General features: G+C 43.4%; 1 protein-coding gene across 2 annotated transcripts; it reads left to right on the top strand.

Annotated features, from left to right (window-relative positions):
• The first annotated feature begins 18 nt into the window (after positions 1-18).
• Positions 19-14,878, top strand: SYT11 (synaptotagmin 11). 2 transcript variants are annotated; one of them, XM_042785273.1, is made up of 4 exons: positions 19-557; positions 6,595-7,418; positions 10,082-10,202; positions 11,813-14,878. In XM_042785273.1, exons 1-4 carry the CDS (start codon positions 524-526, stop codon positions 12,121-12,123), a joined length of 1,290 nt encoding a protein of 429 aa, XP_042641207.1. In that variant the 5' UTR covers positions 19-523; the 3' UTR covers positions 12,124-14,878. The 2 variants fall into 2 exon arrangements, with proteins under 2 accessions (XP_042641207.1, XP_042641206.1); XM_042785272.1 differs by having other exon boundaries at positions 10,082-10,205.
• The last annotated feature ends 6,466 nt before the right edge of the window (positions 14,879-21,344 follow it).

The following is a 21,344-nucleotide window of genomic DNA, read 5'->3' as shown; positions in this document are numbered from 1 at the left end:
GCGGGGCCGCCATGTTGGCGGTGCGGGGGCCGCCCGCCCCGCCGTGACCACGCGGGGCGGCGGGGGCGGCCGCCGCCATCTTTGCCGGGAGCCGCCGCCGCGCCCGCTGCCCCGAGCTCCGGCGTTTCCCGCCGCCTCGGGGGGTCTTCCCGTGGGGGGGGAGTGAGGCACTGCCCGGTTCTGCTGCCCACCGGCGCCATCCCCGCGGGGAGGGAGCGGGGGGTCACCGGCCCCGCCAGCCCACGCACACGCCCCGCCGCGGCGCTGCCACCCGGCTCCTCGCCCGGGCGGCGCGGCCAGAGCCCCGACACTTGCCGAGTCACCCCCGCGGGCGGCTGCGGGGCGGGGCCGGCCGGCGGGAGGGGCGGGCCGGGCCGGGCGGGGCCGGGCGGGGCCTGCGCCGCATCGGGACCAGTCGGCAGCTCCTGCATCCCGGGCTGCGAGCATCTTCCGGGCGGGGGCCGGTACCGCGGCGCCTCCGCACCGGGCCGCGCATCCCGGCTGCCCCGGCCTAACCTGGGCCATGGCGGAGATCACCAGCGTCCACCCCGGCTTCGGTGAGTGGGGCCGGGCCGCGCCACGGGCCCCTTTCCCCACCCCGCCCCCCACCCCGGCCTGGCAGCGCTCCGGCGAGGCCCCGCCGGCGCAGAGACGAGCCGCGCCGCCCCCGTCCCCCTCCGCCCCCGCGCTCCGGGCGCGTCCCCCGTCCCCCCAACACCCACCGCCGGGCCGCCCGCAGAGCCCGGGCCGGCGGGGAGCAGGGGCGCGGGCGGCCCCCCCGCCGCATGACGTGATGTCTGTGCCGGGCCGCGCCGCGCCCCGGCCTTTGTTCGCCCTTCCCCGGGGGCTGAGGCGGCTGCGGCACCGGCACCGGCAGCCCGACGAGGCGGGGCCTGCCGAGGCGGCACGGCCGCCGGGAGAGGGGGGTCTGCGGGCGGCGGCGGCGGCGCGGGGCCTGGGCGGGCCGGGGGTGCGGGGGCCTCAACGCCGCCCTTCAGGCCGGGTGGCGGGGCGGGCGGCGAGGCCGGGCCGGGCCCCGGTGGGGTCGGGCGCCGGTCGTGGGGCTGCATCGGTGGCGACGGAGAAACTACAAACCCTGCTAAATCATCAGAGGTGGAGCGGCCCGAGGCCGTGCCCGTGCGGCCGCGGTCCCGCCCGGGCACGGACACGGCGTGGGGAAATAGTTCTCCCGGGTTGGGATTCACAAATTTTGGGGATATATATATATATATATTTTTTTTTTTTTTTTCCCTGTAGTCCGGTGGGTGACAAGGGCTGGTACCGCAGTATTGAGTGTCTGTGTCAGTTGGGTTTCTGCGGTCCTGAAGATTCAAACTGCTGCTTCTTTCGGGCCTCCAGCAATTGGCTGACCTTCCCCTCAGAGCATAAGGCAGCATAGTTAAAGCACAGCTACTACACATCCTTTAAATTCTTAAATACAGTTCTCCATACTATATAATTTGTCTAATGTTAAAGCATAGTTACTACATATCCTTTCAATTCTGATGTACAATTCTCCATACTATATAATTTATCTAATGTACCGTGTATATATTTACCTTTTACATTCTGTGTTTCCTGGAATCCAAGAGCCATGTGCTGTCATAATTTAACTGTCGGCCACCATTAGCCATTAGGGTATAATGAGCAACCACCAGTTAAAAGACAGTTTTCAGCATTTTTTTCATTAATTGAAAAATAATTCAGTACCCCCAAAAGTTGGGTTTGTGTCAGTTAAATCAGCCTCACATCGGAACAAAGATATCTCCTACAAAGTTTGAACAAAAAAGCATGGTTCTGCTCTTTTTGCGAGGAGACAGGCTGTGGTGCCATTTAAAATGGACATTATGCATAGCAAAGTGCTCTGAAAGTTGCAAAAGCTTAACTAAAATTGGTTTTAGACAGCTTTACATCAGCATAGTTTACAACTGGAAGGAATCATGGAGACAGAACTAATGAATGTATGGAATGATTACATAACTGGGAGTGTTCAGCCAGGAAAAGAGGGGTGTTATGAGCAGCACAGAGTAGGGAACGATCACTCCTGTTTCTTCTAGTGCAAGAACAGGCATCAAATGAAATGAGGTGAAGTGGGCTCAAAATGCAAGCCCTTGTTTTTTCATGCCATGTAATTAAGCCGAGGAACTCTACCACAGAACATTATGGCAGCCAAATGTAAGAGTTTAGATAATTCAATGAAAGAAAGATCACAAAGACTTATTTGGTACTTTCTAGTGTGCTTGAAGTGTCCCATCAGATCTGCAGGAAATGAAGGTATAAGAGCTGATTCTTTGAAGACACGATAGAAAAAAAATACAAAAAAAGATCAGAATAAGGAGTTTCAGCATTTGTCCTTTTCTGCATATCCAGTGAAGCCTTTAATATCTGCGTATGGCTGAGTTGTATTCAAATTAGCTGTGTTGTGGTTTAACCCCAGCCTAAGCACCACCCAGCTGCTTGCTCACTCCTACCCCGTGGGATGGGAGAGAATCAGAAGGGTAAAAAAGTGAGAAAACTCATGGGTTGAGATAAAGACAATTTAATAAGGAAAGCAAAAGCTGCTCACACAAGCAAAGCAAAACAAAGAATCCATCTCCAAGAGAGCCGGGCTCCATCACGCGTTAACTGTTACTTGGGAAGGCAAATGCCCTCACTCTGAACATCTCCCTCCTTCCTCCCCCGGCTGTACATGCAGAGCATGACACCACATGGTGTGGAATATCCCTGGGGTCAGTGGGGGTCAGCTGTCCTGGCTGCATCCCCTCCCAGCTCCTTGTGCACCCCCGGCCTCCTTGCTGCGGGGGGATGAGGAGCAGAAGAGGTCTTGACTCTGTGTAAGCGTTGCTCAGCAATAAGGAAAACATCCTTGTGTTATCAGCACTGTTTTCATCACAGATCCAAACCATAGCCCCATACTAGCTGCTACTGAAGAAAATTAACTCGCACCCAAAACCAGCCCATTCTCCACTCCTTATTCCACACCATTTACATCGCGCTGAGGTCTCGTGCTATCCAACATACACTCATTAACCACCACCTCCCTCCCCATACTTTGATATAATACACAGAAATCATTCCCTTAGTCTACAAACCACCCCTGTGAATTGTCCACAAAATGTCCATTGAGTTCGTTTAGTCCATGGCTTCGGGCTCCATCTGTTCTGGTGGTCACTCGAAACAGGAGAGGTGGGGTGTTGTGTGGAGTTTCTGGGCACCAAAGCCAGCTCAGGTCTGGTCACTGCTGCACTTGCACTGCTTCTTGTGAGGCTTCTGCTTCCTAGGTTCAGGTGGTTCCTGCTATAGTAATTCCTATAATGTGCAACTCAAATCCTGGGTTACAACAGTTTAAAGGTATTTCCATTACAGTCTCCACCCCTGGTCCCTGTGAGCCAGGTTATAAATTTGACATTGCAGTGAACTCCTCCCCTTGCCCCTGCTGCAGCTTGCACTTACCCACAGGCTGCAGTCCCTCAGGGTGTACCTGCTCCAAGTGGAGCCTTATGCATGAGCCACAGTCTCTCCACGGTTATGTTATACCTGCTGTGGCACAGACTTGTCCTCAGCCGCAGTCGCTTTGAGGTGTGCCTGTTCCATGTGGCCTTCTCCATGGGCCACACCACTTTCAGAGATGTACCTGGCTCTGGTGTGGCCGCACCTGCAGCAACAGTCCCTTCAGAAGTGACCCTGCTCCAATGCGACCTCACCCATGGCTGCAGTCCCTCCAGGGGGGTACCTGCTCTATCATGGGCTTATCCGTGGCCACATGCTTTGAGGTGCTCCAGCAAGACCACATGCACAGCCGCCGTCTCTTTGAGGTGTAAGTGCTGCAGCACGGGCTTATCCCCAGCCACAGATGCTCTCAGGTGTACCTTCACCAGCGTGGACTTATCCTTGGGCCACAATGCCTTCAGAGGTGTACCTGCTGCGGCACAGACATAACCACGGCCACAGACGCTTCGAGATGTACCTGCTTTGGTGTGGACTTATCCACAGTCACAGACGCTTTGGGGTGTCCTGCTCCCACATGGACCTATCCACAGGGCACAGTCCCTTTGACTCAAGGTCCCACTGGAGTGCCAGCCTGGCCAGTGCAGCAGCACAGAACCAGCAGCGATGCCCCGGCCATTGGCCGGCTCAGGCACTTGGCCATTGCTGTTATCAGAACATGCCCAGGCACAGCAGTCAGACAATACAGCATTGCAGCAAGCAGCGAAAGCGAAAAGCAGCCACTAATCAGCACTAGACCCTACCATACAGCAAGGCAAGCAAGCCCCATGGCAGGCACAGGAGCCTGCCAATTAATAGCTAAACAGCAATAACAGCTATAAATTTGATCTAGTACATTCCAATCAAACCTGTCATTATCTTGAACCCTTCAAGCCCTACATTGGGTGCCAAAAAAGGACTCTCGTGGTTTAACTGAAGCCTAAGCACCACCCAGCTGCTTGCTCACTCCCCCCCAGTGGGATGGGGGAGAGAATTGGAAGGGTAGGAGTGAGAAGACTTGTGGGTTGACATAAAGACAGTTTAATAGGGAAAGCAACAGCTACACACACAAGCAAAGCAAAACAAGGAATTAATTCACCCCTTCCCATGGGCAGGCAGGGGCTCAGCCGTCTCCAAGAGAGCCGGGCTCCCTCACGCATTAACTGTTACTTGGGAAGGCAAATGCCCTCACTCTGAACATCTCCCTCCTTCCTCCCCCAGCTGTACATGCAGAGCATGACACCACATGGTGTGGAATATCCCTGGGGTCAGTGGGGGTCAGCTGTCCTGGCTGCATCCCCTCCCAGCTCCTTGTGCACCCCCGGCCTCCTCGCTGCGGGGGGGTGAGGAGCAGAAGAGGTCTTGACTCTGTGTAAGCGCTGCTCAGCAATAAGGAAAACATCCTTGTGTTATCAGCACTGTTTTCAGCACAGATCCAAACCATAGCCCCATACTAGCTGCTACCAAAGAAAATTAACTCACAGCCAAAACCAGCACAAGCTGTTAAAGATCACTTGCCTCATTTCAAAAAGGGGACATTAAATAACAAAATAAACTCACTTTTTTGGGGGGTGTTTTGTTAAGCTTATGAATTTTTCTTGCTTTAGTTAATTCAATCCAAGGCTGTACTTGCAGCGGGGCCTGAGACAGATTTATCTGTGAATCGGTCAGCATTGCAAAAGGCTTCCAGTTTCAGTCTGGGAACGTTTCTGTCCAACCAAAAGTGATTTTGATATTTTGCAAAGAGGAGACATATTCTCTTGAAGAGCACAATTTTCCCTGGGCCTATCAGATCATCAGACTATAGTCTGGCAGTCTTCTTGCCTATTAACCTCAATAAACAATAATGTAGAAAGAACAGAGAAAATACAAAGTCAAGTTGCTCTCTATAGCTTCAAGTATGAGGTTGGAAGATTATTTTCTTCTGTTTATGGTACATAATGACAATAGGAAAATCAGCCCATCTTACCGTTTTTACTAGCTGTTCCATTTAGTTATTGCCATGATTGGCATGACAATGATTTTTGTTTTTTTCTTTTACTATGGAAGCAGTTTGTACAATTTATAAGGAAAGAGGCATAGAGCTAGAGGGCTTTTTTGTTTGCTTGCTTAAAAAAAAATAAATAAATGCTTTAATGATGATTAAACAAGTACTACAATAAGTTATAAGAAGAGCCTGGCTCTACCTTTCCTATAACCTCCCACCAAGAACCTGAAGACAGCAAAAGGAATGCTCCCTTTTCCTTCCCTTTTAAGACTGAACAAACTTCCTCATCCATCTGCTCTCCATTCTCCATCCTCCATCTGTTCCAACTTTTTAATCATCTTGGTGGTCCCTGACTGGAATTGCTTGAGGATGTTAACACTACTGGTTCAATTCTGTGTCTTGGTAATAATTCTCCAGAGTCAACCGTTAAAAATAGAAGATAACTGTCATGGTTGCTAAAAACTAACACGGTGCTTTTTTATTCCGGCTTGTCATTACTGAAGCTCTAGAAAATATGAAATAATCCCTAAATCCAACTACAGAATTTTCTGTCCATCGTTTCTGGACACTGCATTTCCACATGAAATTTTGTGTATACCATTGGCCCTGTATCTGCTGTATGGGGCTAGGACAAAACAGTCAACCATTTCAGGCCAAAGTGATTTTAAAAAAATTGTTAATAAAGGATAACCCTAGATCCAGTGTTATGACCATATTTATTACTCCCTTTCCATTGTTGAAATAGAATTGTGTAATGTTTCTGAACAGGGCATTAAAAAAAAAAAAGCTTCCTGCAAATCAAGAAACCATATTCCTGTGGAGCTGTGGAGATGCTGGTAATGTGAAAGCTTAATTTGTCATGATAAGGCCATCAGCTGTTTTGAAATTCTTGGCATATGAAACATAGGTTAAACATGCCTTAGGAGTGGAAAATGTTTCCCATGTGGGAAAATATAAATTAAAGTAATTTTTTATTCTGGGGAAGCTTTGATACCGAGATCATTGAATCAAGAACAACACAATAGTACCGTACAGATCTCTATCCAGATGCGCTTGGCCCCAGGGGGGCATGGCCACCACAAAGGTATGAGCTTGTTCTCACTGCCTTGTCTTCTCTGCAGATGTCTCTCCAGTTGTGGCAGGCCTTATTGGTGCTACTGTCCTTGTGGTTTCTATCTCAGTAACAGTTTTTGTGTGGACATGCTGTCACCAGCAAGCAGAAAAGAAGCACAAAACCCCACCATATAAATTCATTCACATGTTGAAAGGCATCAGTATCTATCCGGAGACCTTGAGTAACAAGAAGAAAATTAACCGAATCCGGAGAGACAAGAATGGCACTCCTAAGGAGACTGTAAGGGGAAACCTCTTGGTGGATGCTGCTGAATCTGGTTTAATAGGCTCTGATAAGTCTCCAGAGGGGCCAAATGCAACCCCCCACGTCGACCAGCTCCCAATAAAAGTAGATTATGGAGATGAACTAAGTCCAGATCAAAGCCTCACACCAGGAGGAAGTAAAACTTCCTCCCCATCTTCTCCAGGGGATGATATCATGTTGGGTGAACTGACTTTCTCAGTGGACTACAACTTCCCTAAAAAAGCGCTGGTAGTTACCATTCAGGAGGCTCACGGGCTGCCAGTGATGGATGAGCACACTCAGAGCTCTGACCCTTACATCAAGATGACAATTCTTCCAGATAAAAGGCATCGAGTGAAGACTCGTGTACTTCGCAAGACACTAGAGCCAGTCTTTGATGAAACCTTCACCTTCTATGGGATCCCGTACAGCCAGCTCCAGGATTTAGTGCTTCACTTCCTCGTGCTGAGCTTTGATCGCTTTTCTCGAGATGATGTTATTGGAGAGGTGATGGTGCCCCTTGCAGGGGTGGATCCAAGCACTGGGAAGGTTCAGCTGACCAGGGAGATCCTCAAAAGGAACATACAAGTAAGTCACTTCGTGTCATGTGACACAAGACTCCTTGCATTGTATTTGATCCCGGTTCTTTTGACCCAGAAGCCTCCATGGTCTAATAAGCAGCAATGCTGCAAATCCTTAACCATGAAACCCATTTTTCCACAGATACATATTATCGGTATTCTGTGTCTGTGCTCTTTTAGTTATGTGGTTATGGCAATTTGATGAGGCACAGTCACTATTTAGGCAGAGAAATGATGAATGTTAGAACTAATAATGCCAAGAAAAAAGGCAAAGTCCCCATCTCCAAGTAAAAGAGATGGTGTGATAACGGGACATTTATCTGCAAAGACAAACGTCACCGAGTGGGAGGTTTGTCTGGTCTGACCATTTTAGACACCTATACTTGTAATTACCTACATCCGAATTGTTACTGTAAGTAAGTGGGAATACATCAACACAGTCAGAGGGAGACTGACATGTTTCCTCCTCTCCTGGAGCAGAGATATAAATGAGATCAGGTCAATCCCACCCTAGATGACTATTTTTTCCTTACTTGAGAACAAAGCACATCTAAGATGGTTTTGTCAAATGTAGACATCTAAAATATAGGTGAAATTAATCCCACTTGTAGTTTCTAGTGCTGTAAACTAGAAAGATGAGCGATCCATATAGGATATTAAGGCTTACATTGGGGAAGATGTCTTCTGTTGTCAGAAAATACACTATGCTCAGGTAGGAGGATGAGGTGGTACTTAAGATTTTTATTTTCTTGCGTAATTTATTTTTGCTACTCATCCTCCAGGTTTAATAGAAAAAGGCATTTGAGCTTACTTATTGCCTTAGCACATTGGAAACTGTTGCTGGGCTCTAAAATACTTCATTAGGTCCTAGAGTGGCAGTATTTTACTTGGAAGTTTTCTCTACTATATGGGGCATTTCACTTAAAAAAAAAAAAAAAAAAGTTATTTAAAGGAAGGAGACTATGTCAATGACCCAAAACAAACCAAAAGAATCTCAACAAAACCAGAGTTCTTGTAATTACTTTGCTTTTCTTAGGTTCTTGGGATGCTTTATGTTATGACAAAAGAAGTGGCTGGTTTGGGTTCTTTCAATAGTATTCTTTTCAGTGCATTGACCATGTCTCTTATAAGTAATAGACTAAAAATAGCATAAAAAGGTCACGCTAAATAAAAATAGATTTAATCAAGGATGCAAATTATTTAACATTTATTAGTAATCAAAAATGGATTTACCTTGGTGTCAGGTGTGTTTTCTTGAAAATCTGTGTAGTTCCATATCAAAACAACCATTACTAAACAAAGTTTTCAATGTCAGGAAGTTTCAAAATCTGGAATACAGAACTGCATTTAAAATCCAGTAAATTATTGCACTGATCCAAGCCAGCAAAGGTGTACATCCCATCCCGGTGAACATTCCCAGTAATTTCTAACAGACAATCTCAGAACGCAAATTACTTTGAAGTAACTGCATTAATTACTTCAGACCAAAAGAAGCCCAAAACCCTAAAATTATACACCCCACCCCCAAGACTCTCTCTGGCTGTTGTATTCTGGTGTATCCAAGAAGTCAAATTTCTGAACATTTCCCTCCTGGGGTCAGGAACTTGCTCATGTATTTACTCTCCTCCCAGAATTTTGCATGAGCAGCAATAGCCTTTGTTCCTTGCATTTGGAAAACTTCTCTTAAACACACAGGAACTGCTGAAATAAAAAGAAACCACCAAAATAATAATTAACATTTTCCTTATTTAAGTTTACACACAGAATTTTTTCCTGTTAGCTGAATAACAGCAGTTGAAAGAACAGCTTCACCTCTTGAGTGATCACTAGAACGTTTAGTGTTATGTTTACAATAGTGCTTCACCAGTTTGAAGTGAGAAAAATTCTTTCATTTGGGGACCCCCCCACACATCCTTTGCTCTGCCAGGTTAACAGGACCAGACACCTGTGGGGGCAGGAGGAAGATTAAGAGTCAAAACCTTGAACAGGCAGGTATTCGAGTTGATGCAATGGCCCTGCTATCAGTGTGATACTGACACCACACAATTTCATACCCATTGCTAATACTGTTTGCCTTGATAGCAAATGAATTTAATCTAAATTAGTGCCATCTCAATTAAAGTTAATGAATGCCATCTGGAAACCAAACCTAATTATCTTATGTTACTCTTTGAAAGGATATACAGCAAGTCTAACTGAAGTAGATCTGGTTTTATTTATCTTCATCCTGTACCTTTACAGACTAAATGGATGGTGAAACCGTCACAGCACACCTAAAGAACTTGAGGTGCTCGGCCATCAAAACTCCACCAAAAGTCAAACTTAAGCTCCTAGAACCCACAGACACCTCTAGTAGCAGACCCCAAAAGGCAGCCACAGCTGATTTGCCCTCATGGAAACCCCGAATTCAAGGGAAGAGGCTGTAGTGATGCTTACTGTGCTCGAGAGGCAAAGGGTGAGGGTGAACAGCACAGGATGATTTACCTTATGCCACTCACTCGCTTCTTCTCCCAGAGGTTCCATCTGCCTGAGGCACTTAAAATGGCCTGCATCTAATTTTCCAGCTTTTTTAGGCATTTAGCACAGGGAATAAGAGTTTCTAGTGACCTCCAACATTTGCCCCTTGTATAAGGCCATTTTGTCCTAATAAATTTTGTTTCTTTTTCACAGAAATGCATTAGCAGAGGGGAGCTGCAAGTCTCCTTGTCTTACCAGCCTGTGGCGCAGAGAATGACTGTTGTGGTGCTGAAAGCCAGACATTTGCCAAAGATGGATATCACTGGCCTCTCAGGTAGAAGCTATTTTCTCCAGCTCTAAATGTGTAGAAAAAAAATATCCCAAGTTCACTTTCAGATCTTTTCACCTGTCTTATCTGAAGATTTCCTTTGCACACTTTTCCTCAAACTGTTTCTAAGGGCAGTGGATCACTGCGAGTGATCCGTCACTCACCAACAGATGGTTATACAAAAAAGACCAAATCCTTCCTACTGCGAGACCAACAGTCACATCTTTCTGGCATCACCTTATTTGTTTATGAAGACAGTATTTTCCAAATTCAGCAGAGCTCCACGTTGCTTTTGGCCAGCCTGTGCAGGCTCTGTGCCTCCGTGCTGCTGTCATTCCTCATTGCCCTTAGCAGTATTTTTTCCACAGCATGACCACTGCTTGCTGCGTCTACCTCAAACCCTGCCCCTACAAGAGGAGGGTAACAGATAGCAAGCCTAAAAAAAAGAGGAGTGATAGACTCAGAAGAAAAAGGAGTAAACTCATATGACATTAGAAACAGTTCTGCTTTTTTTATTTTCTTTGTTGTTCACCTATTTGAAGGGAAGAGCAGCTCTTCTGCCTCTCCTATTTTCACAGTCACAGATTCTCAGACTCCTGAATCCGCTTAGCAAAGTTTCTTTCAGGATTATAGGAAAACAGTCAGAATCAACTTTAGATTCAATAATAGCCTGACTGAGAAAATTTAATTTAGTCCTGTTTTTGCAGCTTTCTCCTGTACACCTCAGAAAGAATGCATACTAGGCTTAATTCTCCATTGTAGACCTTAAATTTTACTCTTTCTTAAAAAAAAAAAAAATAAAAGGGGCAAAGCTTTCCATGCGTGGTCTCCACCTACAGAATAAATTTTTTAGTAGCTGCTCTTGTACCTCCTGATTCTTGCAAGATGAACATAATTTCCTTCTATGATCTGGACATTATGCATAAACTCATAATTTCAGTTGGATAAAAAAGTGAAAATTAGCCAGTGTCAGCTGGGTAAGTGACTTCCAGCTTCAAAACTTGTGTTACCTGGGAAGAAAAAAAAAAAAAAGCACTGTGTGCCTGCTATCCTGCTATCTTAATTTTAATCCTAAACAAGCATCTGTATAAAGAGCAAACTGATTAATAAAATAACAAAGTGAGGTTGATGGAAAAATTAAGGTTTTGTTTGAAACTTTCTTCTTTTTTCAGTACCTTCCACTATAAATGTTCTCCATCTGCAAATTATTAAAAGCATTTTGAGACTTTGTTGGGCTATTTCCTGAAAGAGGGTAGAAATATTTCTTGTCCTAGATGACAGTGAAAAGTGAAAGTTTTGGCCAGCTGGGCACTGACCTCACCAAAATGCTACCTGTTTGGTATTTCTAGGATTAATTACTGCAATTTACGTGTGACTTGCTTCCCCCCAGTCCCCATGCAGTGTTGAAATTCATAAAGCACTTGCACTGTTAACAGCAGCTGGTTGCTTTGCGATGAGAAAATACGCTGACAATGCCCCCCCCGGGGGAGCTGGAGTGAGTAGCTGAGACTCACACCATTTACTTGAGCTGGCTCAAGTTCAGCAAGCTAAACCCTATCCATTAATTCCAGGAGCATTATTGGGCTGTGTTATTAGTTTATTTCTCTCTTTGGCAGATCCATACGTTAAGGTGAATGTTTACTACGGAAGAAAGCGCATAGCAAAAAAGAAGACTCACGTGAAGAAGTGCACTTTGAATCCTGTCTTCAACGAATCCTTCATTTACGACATCCCTGTTGATCTCCTTCCTGACATCAGTATTGAATTTCTAGTTATCGATTTTGACCGTACCACGAAAAACGAAGTGGTGGGACGGCTGATTTTGGGAGCGCACAGCGTCACTGCAGGTGGTGTGGAACACTGGCGAGAGGTGTGTGAGAATCCTAGAAAGCCAGTTGCCAAATGGCACAGCCTGAGCGAATACTAGCAGAGGTTGCGGCAGCGACAGCTGACTCGTAGAACAGACTTAAACCTTGTTTTAGCTGTAGAACTAAACTTTCCTAAGAAGCAGCAGCTGATTGGTTCTCTAGTGATGTGATTTTGCAGGGCACTAAAATTCTAAAGAGCATTAAATGAAAAGAAAAAAAAAAAACACAAATATATATAACAGTGTAATCACACTATTGCATGCCTAATACAAACTGAAATTAGTATAACTACCAATATCAAGTTGCAGATTTTAATACAATTATCTGTCACTATGGAAGTTGTGTTTGTGCCGAACTGTCTTTGCTGGTATTCACCAAGATTGGCCTGTCTTTACTAGGCTTCTCCCAAAGTTTCTGAATTCTGCTGTTTAACCTCTAGTTTCTTGTTAGTTTGCCTGCCCATTGGTTCTTGCAGTTCTGTTCTTTGCTGGTTTGGGAGTACCAACCGCATTTCCATATAAAGGTGGTTTAGAATTCTGCACTAGCACAAAAGGAAAATACAGGGGAAAATGGCACTTTCCTTCAGAGAAGAAATAATTCTGTTGTCAGGTACTGAAATACTTGCAGTTGCGATGTACTTGTTGTGGAGCTATAAGGTCACAACATCAAAGATATGCATCTAAAATTCAAACACCAACAAACTGATCATGTTGCTTTTGCCACAGGGAAGTTAGCACAGGTGTGATCTCACAGACTATCAGAATTGGGGAAATGCCACTCTATTTCATTTGTTTTAACCCTGTCTGTGCATGGAGGGCCCAAGAAAAAAAAAAACAAAAAACAAAAAACTGACATGTCATTGATTGGTAAGGGAACTCTTGCTGATTTTTTTAAAACATTAAACATGAAATTCTACATGATTGATCAAGTTATGTTATAATGGCATATCTGGGATAGGAAAATACCTTTGGAGAAGAGGTTTTAAGTGAAAAAATTACAAAGCTTCCCTTCATTCATACTTGAGTCAATTTGCATTATATATGATCTCTAGGAGCCAGCTCTCAAAAAAGGAGTAAACATGGGGCAAAACCTGTCACTACAAAATGTGTCAGACTCTTCAAGAAATTAATTTTCAGAGTTTCAAGGCAGCTTGAATTAGTTCTTAAATTGTGAATGACTTCTGAGACTTAGGATATGCTTACCATCACCTCTGAAGTGTAAAAATGTTATTTGACAAGTGTGACCTGTAGCACTTCAAGCTATTAACCCTGAATAGTCAGTAGTTTTGAACAGAAGTTCATAGAGTAAAGTTCCACAAATATAAGTTTGGAAGTAGCTGCATTAGGTCTCATGGTAAACACTAACCCATGAACTGGTTTTGTATAAGACAGTAGCATCCTGGCAAGTAACTCGATTTGGCTTCTTTTTACATTCAAGCCAGGAAAGATATAAGGATGATAATTGGCGGCAAATAATTGATGTAAACATTGCTGGTAAACTGAGTGGAAATAGTTAAAACAGGCTGTAGAAATTAAAATTACTTCTGAACTCTCCAGTGGAATCATGAAGCAGAAGTAAGCTTGCAAACAGGCATGTAGGAACCACAAATTTTCAGTGAACATTTAGTTGCTTCCAGGCAGCCAGTCTGTTCTGTGGAATGTAGCTCATATGTATTGTATTTAAAAAATTTTAAGGTCATTTAACTACTTACAGGACTTGACTACTGAATTTTAGAGCCCTGTTGAAAAAATGATCCTTTCCACCACTAATAAAAGAAGAATAACTGAGCAAGTCTTACTCGGTTTCCTCTCCAGCCGCCATGTATAGCAACAGCTGCTGGGAGGGCTCATCGTGCAAACAGTCAGCACTTTGTTAGTTGGCAATACTTTGGCATCTCTTCCTAAGAAATTATTTTTGGAAAGCTGAATTTTCTCACTCATAGCTAGTTACTCATTGAAACTTCCTTCCAGGCAGAGTGTCTTATTAGCAACAGAAGTTGCATTGAAGCTGAAGCTCAGCTCTCTATTTCTCAGCCTTGCATGGCAGACAGAAGCATGAACTTCCTTTGTGCTTTATCAGTCCTGATTACGAGGATTTCTGCCTGAGGTTATAGTAGATTTTATCTTTGTCTTAAATGCTTTCTAGCTCATGCTCTATTAGTGGCCCACAGCCACAAACCAAGAGAATGAATTCTCCCTTGGAAATTGGTGTAGATCTAGTTCAATCCTAGTTTTTGCACTAAGCAATTGTGTTGCTGAAGTTTAGCAACTATCATGACTTTTCCTCAGAACATGCTTTCCAACACCACTCCAAACACCTGAATAGGACATACTAACAACAACAAAAAAGTTCCCTTTTTTTCCCTTCGGTGTGAAAAGCATGCTTAAGCCTAGACGATGTCCTTAAGATTCCTTTAGTCGAAAAGGAAAGATGAACTTCTTGTCAAGGAAACATGCTCAGGGTAAATAGACTTAGGCTATTGGGCAGATAGGAGTAGCTCCAACACTCTTCTGGAATAATAGGAAACTGAAGATGTGCAGATATATATTTTTTAAAACGTAAAATAGACAGTAAGTGACAGCGGACTCACTGTAAAATCTCCCAGGTGTGGTTATTCTTTACCTTGTGTCTTCTATTGTAAAATTAACTTGGACAGTTACAACTTTGTGTGAAAAAAGAAAAAAGGCAAAAAACCTAACTCAACATGTGTGAAACTGCATAATGCTGTAAGCTAATCTACATTATGTAATGCTATCTTGTATGTTGAATTTGTTAATGCACATTGAGCGTGCAAATAAAAATTAAATCACTTTACCTTCTGACTGTGCCATGTTTGACTGTAGGCAATACACACATGACTCTACTGAATACTTTAAGAATTTGTTTCTAAAAACATGCATTTCTGCTATCACAATTTACATGAAAAGCACACACGAAATAAATCTCAAAGAAATAAAGGAACATAACAGAATCCTATCAAATGAAGAATAACACTATTAATTAAGCGTTAGCACATACAAAAACTCTCAGTAACATACACAGCATTGTAGTTTGGTATAATTTGGCATAAACGGATATTCATTAGCTAAGTTGAATCGAAGTGAAAAAAGATGATGTTAGATGGGCAGAAAAGGAAGCAACTTGACTCTAACTTTGCAATTTAGAGGCACTCCTGGATTCCTACTCAAAACTGAATTCTCCAGGAATACTTCTGTCCGTCTCACTCTGTGCAAGATGCAACAGTCTCTCCTGAAGCACAGAGATCTGGCTTCTGTGACTTGTTTTTCTGCAGCTCCCCATCAGCACTACACAGAACAATATTGCTGGGCACAAAGCCATGTCTTTAGAAAATGCCAAATAGTACCGAGCAGTGAGCTGTGTTTCCCCAGCAACACAGACTACAGCAAGCACTTTAATGGTGTACTTCACTCTTTTTGACAGCTTCCCATGTAGCAAAGGACCAATCTTCAGAGGTGTTTTAGGTGTCTCAATACTGAAAACAAGCTTCAGGTCTCATCTTCAAGGAACCAGTTTCAGCCCAAGCTTTACAGAAAAATTGCCTAATGCCCCAGAAAAAGTAATGTGGCCAGTGCTGCAGCTCTTCACACACAATTCTGCGCCAGAGGTAAGGATATCACAAGCTTCCCTGCCTTCCACACTGAGTGTAAAGTGTACTCTTTGGAGTACCTTGCGTGCCTTCTCTAATGCAAAATACACCAAGGTTAACATTAAAAAACAACTCTCTCCAACTTTACTCTGGGACAAAGATGAAAATGATCAAACTGCAACAGACGCCGTTCCCATCACCAGGTTCACCAGTGACATTCTCAGCTCTTTCAGTAATATTGAGGAAGGAGTGACTGAAGCAGTCAAGAAGTTTAATTAGCTTCACCTTAGCTCCTGCTCTGGTGATTCAATTCCACTGTATCGCTCATCAGTGGCAGTGAGACAAGGTGCTGAACTTACAAAAATATCAGAAGCAGCTGAGATTATGCAGGTAGTGATCCACATGACTTGTGCACTTCAATGCCCAATGACTCAAGACATAATGGTTTATTTAACACCTATGCTTACCATTAATTACATTGTTCTCTGCACTGTGATTGATCGCAGTGTTTAACCACTTTCAGCTATTTATCATGGTAATAACCACAGTTATGAGAGCAGCTAGCTGAAACTGCTCAGGCAAAGCACACGGTCACTGACTATTTTCTACTTATTGTGCAAGATGTGAAAGAAAATCTCCCTTCATCCTTCTCTGCTTGGCTTCTGCATCTAATACTGCATGCCTTTAACAAACCTCTCGGTTCAGGTTCTTACACCATTCAGCTGAAACTGAAACAAAAGAATTTGCATAAGAAAAAGAAAAAAAAAAAAGCAAACAGAATGGGTTTGACAAACCATGAAAAGAGAAATGGTTTTGTGGAGAGCATGGAAGCTCAGCTCTGACTCTCTTCCCACCTTCCTTGGGTCCAGGTGCTGGTGCCATTTAAACCAGCAGGATTTTGTGCTGCTTTCAGCACAATTGGGTCTCTACTCCTCCAACAGCTTCTGCCTCACCTAATTCCTGGTAAAAGCGAGTCACGTTGCCACAGCAATGAGATTCACTTTTGATGGCAGACCCTGGATCAGTGCCCTTTTGGTATTTCCTTTGAGCAGGCAGAGTCAGGCATAGTTCTGTCTCCTTTCCGAGCCCCAAAGATGGGGGATTGTGCTAAGAGGGAAGAAGCTGCCATCAGACAGGTCCCCTCCAAGGGGCTTCAAAGCACCCTTATTTCACCTTCATTAAAATGCAAGAACTGGATCGTGAGCATTCAACCAGCCATTCCACCATGTCAGACAGATCACAGGGTCCCAGTGTTAACACTGTTATTGTTGAAACTTGAAAAGTTGTCTCCAGTGACTATTTAAAGCCAAGCTAGTCCCTCTCAGAGCCTACAGCAGCGGAAAATCACCGTGCCCGCACACGGCAGCACACTGCCTGGACGTCTGCAAGTGCTGTGGCTGAATGCCTGGTCTCAGAGATACTGTCTCTATTGGGCCCAACGGGAAATGGGACAGGAAAGGAAAAACACACCAAGAACAAAGTAGAACATAAGGAAGTGGAAGAAAAGGCAATGCTATGAAATAAAAAAAACAAACAAAAAACAAGCCACCCCAAACAACAACAAAAAACCACCCCAACCCCCCAAAAAACCCTAAACGACCCTCCCCTTTACACCTACTATATTGCACAACAGTTCTACCCTTCTTCCCAACATGGAGGGGCCTGTACAGACAATTTTTAGACTGCATCGACACTGGACCTGTTGCAGCATATATATCAGTACATTAATTCATTCAGTCCTGAAATTAGTCATCTCAAAGGACACAGTTGCCACCTAGGGACATTCCACTATCACTAAATAAAAGTAGCCAGCTGTCAGGAAAGAAAAATATTATCAGTGTACCCAAAATAAATGAGGGCATGGAAAGCACGTTACCCCTCCTGAAGGGAAGCTGTAGGGAAGCACAGAAATGCTGAGCACGTTTGGTCTGAGAAGGGTAAGGTATGTTCTAAGTCAGAACATACTCAGGACACATTAATTTCAGATGGGACAAGGGAAGGGCTAGATCCACCTGCACCCAAAAAACAACGAAAACCAGGCAAAATTATTTGGAGAATATTCAGTCTGCATAACCTTGACTTTTTAAAAATTTAAACAAGCAATGCAACTTATCACAGGGAACTCACCACCTTGATTCTTGGTCCTGAACAGAATGTTAATATTCAAGCTTAAGCATTCAGACTTCAGGTTACATCCAGAAAGCCAAAATGTAAAAGCTTGTCTAATTCCTCCCTGCTAATGAATGTAACAAGACAAACAGGAGTTCAGCAAAGCAAAATCTAGCAAATACCAAGTGTCTCACAGTATTATGCTGTTAAAAGAATGAATTACAACACTGAGATCTATGTACTAAAATCTTCTTTAAATAAAAGAAATAGGTATGTCATACCTTAGAATATACGTTTAGGTCTCTGAAAGGAACATCAGGAGTGTAGACGAGAGAAAAAGCAACGTGTTACCACACATTACAGCACAAAGCCTGAGCTGATGCTGTCAAGTAAATTTTTTTCGTACAGCAATATAGCAGTAACAGGTCTGGTGAAAAAAAAATAAGTTTAGAAATAGTGAGGGGAAAAAGTATAAAAGGATTGAATAGGAAGGATGCCCTTACACAAGAGCTGCACAGCCCAGACAGAAAAATCCAATAGTAAGCCTGTACAGAGCACCATCTAATCATATGAGACGATGTCAAATTGGATCATCAATCTACAGAATTTTTTTTTAAATTGTTATTATTGATATGCTCCACAGAGAACATCTGTATTTCCAAATAATCAACATTGTGATCACATGACTCTAGAGAACTATTTTACCTTTTCATATCATGTCTTTAAAGTGCTACACTTTATTTGTAATACAGAAGAGGAAAACAAAAGGCAAAAAAAAAAAACCCAAAACTAAACAGAAAAGCAAATTCATCCAAGTGTTCTTTGAGATCACATGGCAATGTTGGTTTTACTGGTTCATGAATGTTAGTGAGACTATGTTCTATTATCTTTAGGCCATGTAGTAAGCTTTATATTGTTTTCATTTTCATCCTTTCTTAGTTATCCTGAGGTAATGTTTCTCAATACTGATTTTTTCTGTATTTCTAGGGTTTATTTCTCCATATAGCATGCAAATTACATGCAGGATTTAAAGCTGATTATTAGTAAAGAAAGCATTTGTCAGAATTAACCTTTCCCTCCCAGTTAGTGGTAACTAGTTCCTCCACTGCAGGCCATCTAGTGGTTTAGCTCTTAAGCGTGCAAATTCAAGTCAGATGGGTTTTGTGCATCTTCCGTCAATTTAATGCACAGACTGACTGGAAGGAATGACCTCAGCCTATACCAAGTGAAGTGCTCCAGTTTTGCTCATTTGCTGCAGCAAAGCGCAAATGAGAAGATAGCTGGCTTGCTCTGGAGAACAAAGGACAACTCAGAAGCATACATCTTAAATCTTTTAAGTTTACTTGCAACCAGATTTACACAGGTGTAAAATACACAGCATGTCAGTAAGCTGCCCATGACCCAGATCTTAATGATCTGATTTCTATGCAGTATTTTGTTTCACTCCTCCACTCTTGTGACACAGGTGGTGCTGCTTTAATTCAGCAGGAATTTTGACAGGTTTTTTTTTTTTACTGTTCTGTTACATGTAATTAACCTCCGCATATTTTAAATTTTACTGATTTTGCACTTTTGTAAACAACTTATCTCAGCAAAAGACTGACCTTTATTAACAGCAAGGAGGCATTACAGCTCTGCATTCCTGTAATAAAATCACACAAAGTAAATCTGTATCAGTACCACAGAATATATGAAATATTTTCTTAGTACACTCAAAGCAGACAGTAAATAGCAAAATTTGTTCAACTACACAGACACACTGACTATGACCGTGTTAGACCCTTCTTAGCTGAGGTTTCTTTGTTCCTGATGGATACACTGTTTGTGGGCAGATCTTGGTAATTACAACCTTAAACACCTTTGAGCCTTGCCTCAAGGAAATGAAATACTGAAAAGTTCTCTTTTCTCATACATTTGACACCCATGTGAATTCTGAGACCCAGACCACCAGTACGAAGTGGTACCCACATCTTTGATCCATAAGGTGGCTTTGATATAAAGTCTTCATTATGGTAAGCTTTTATATTAAAACCCCCACTCCTGTAACTATTTAGATGACAGATAAATGGCACTTAATCACACTGGAGAAAGAATTGGAAGAATGCAGTGGTAGGAATTTTTTCATTCCACAGATTTATTCATGCCCTTTAAGCAAGGTGTCACCACTGGAACAGCTGAAACACTTTCTAAATTTCTAGGGAGAAACCTAAAAATTAGGCTCTTCATCACCTGCTTCTAACAAGGTGGAGGTTTTCCGCTAATTCATCTCTAGATGTTACAACAGTACCTACATACTTACGAATTTTTAGTATTAATGTCTGCAAAGTAATTTGGTTTGATCTACATTTGAAAGCTATGTAGCCAAAAAAGATGCAAGAATAGCCTTTTCTTTTGGTCTAAATTATGTTTCCTGTATTTATGGAGAACACAACAGGGACATAGCAAACTTACTGAAAAACTGCAACCTATCACTGAATTCACTTTAACACACTGACTTTGGATAAATCGGCCCAATCCATAGTAAATAACAGAGGTAGTTGTGTTTCAGAACTTCAGTGTGGATCAAAGGATTAAGTAGGTAAGGGGGTGAAACAGCTGGTGAACTGTATTTGGGTATTTTGTATCTCACCTGTGACTGTTAAGCAAGTCTGTCCTGGAAGAAGGAGTGTTGTCAACTCTGAAAAAGGATAAAAACCAAAAGGAGCATGAGCAAGGTGACACTTCACAGCAGGTGAGTCACTGGGAAGCCCTGAGAACACGTGGTAAGAGTTCCTAACTAGTCTGTGAAACAGAGCTCTGTGTCACCAACACTGAGACAATTCTTACAAGACATGGTTACAAGAGATGGCAGTTGGGGAAGTTGCCTCCAAATGCCTGGTGAATGCGCTGAGAGGCATTTCTTATTTCTGCTGTGCCCAGAGTGAAGACACTCCGTGCCTCTACCCCTAGATCGTCATCCATCCAGTCCTACAAGGAGAGATCCTCTCTAACCCGACAAGTGACAACAGCAGCCTTTCCTCAGTCATAAAGGGAGAGTTACACTGCAAGTTTGGCAATAGTATAAATACCTTAAAAGAAAAATAAACAACTATACCAAAGACCCAAAGGAGTCTGAACCCAGCTGCTTTCTACTAGTACAAAATACTAAAATGCAACCAACCAATGCACAAACTGAAGCAGTGGCAAATGCAGAGGGAATACTTCTGCCAGTGCCCCAACACTCACACATCTGGGCAGATTTACACTTACCTCATGCGGCTGCTATTGCCGCAGTCAGAACTGACACTTGGGAAGCCAACACGCCTTGGGCAGAGCACACACGGCTGAAGGAACATGGTTGCAACATGTCCAGATCATGTTTAAATGAGTTGGCACCAGACTCCCATCACAGATTTTTTAAGCTTTGCACCACTTAAACATAACCTACTAACTCCTTTTTTTTTTAGATAAACATTTTAGTAAGCATTTGAGTAAGATAAGTATCCAAACTGATTTACAAACACACCATAAACTTTCCCATTCTTCAGCACTCTCAGGCTGAACGGCCTTCTACTCTCACGATAG

The sequence above is a fragment of the Tyto alba genome, unplaced genomic scaffold (genome assembly GCF_018691265.1).
Source record: "Tyto alba isolate M040663 unplaced genomic scaffold, T.alba_DEE_v4.0 Super-Scaffold_8, whole genome shotgun sequence".
In the NCBI taxonomy this organism is placed as follows: Eukaryota; Metazoa; Chordata; class Aves; order Strigiformes; family Tytonidae; genus Tyto; species Tyto alba.
Note: the sequence above shows the minus strand (reverse complement) of the source record. Positions and strands in the feature narration are given on the sequence as shown.

Coding starts and splice junctions, on each gene's coding strand:
- SYT11 (XM_042785272.1), top strand. CDS start 524: ATGGCGGAGATCACCAGCGTCCACCCCGGCTTCG. Junction 558..6,594: donor CAGCGTCCACCCCGGCTTCG/GTGAGTGGGGCC, acceptor TCTTCTCTGCAG/ATGTCTCTCCAGTTGTGGCA. Junction 10,206..11,812: donor TATCACTGGCCTCTCAGGTA/GAAGCTATTTTC, acceptor TCTCTTTGGCAG/ATCCATACGTTAAGGTGAAT.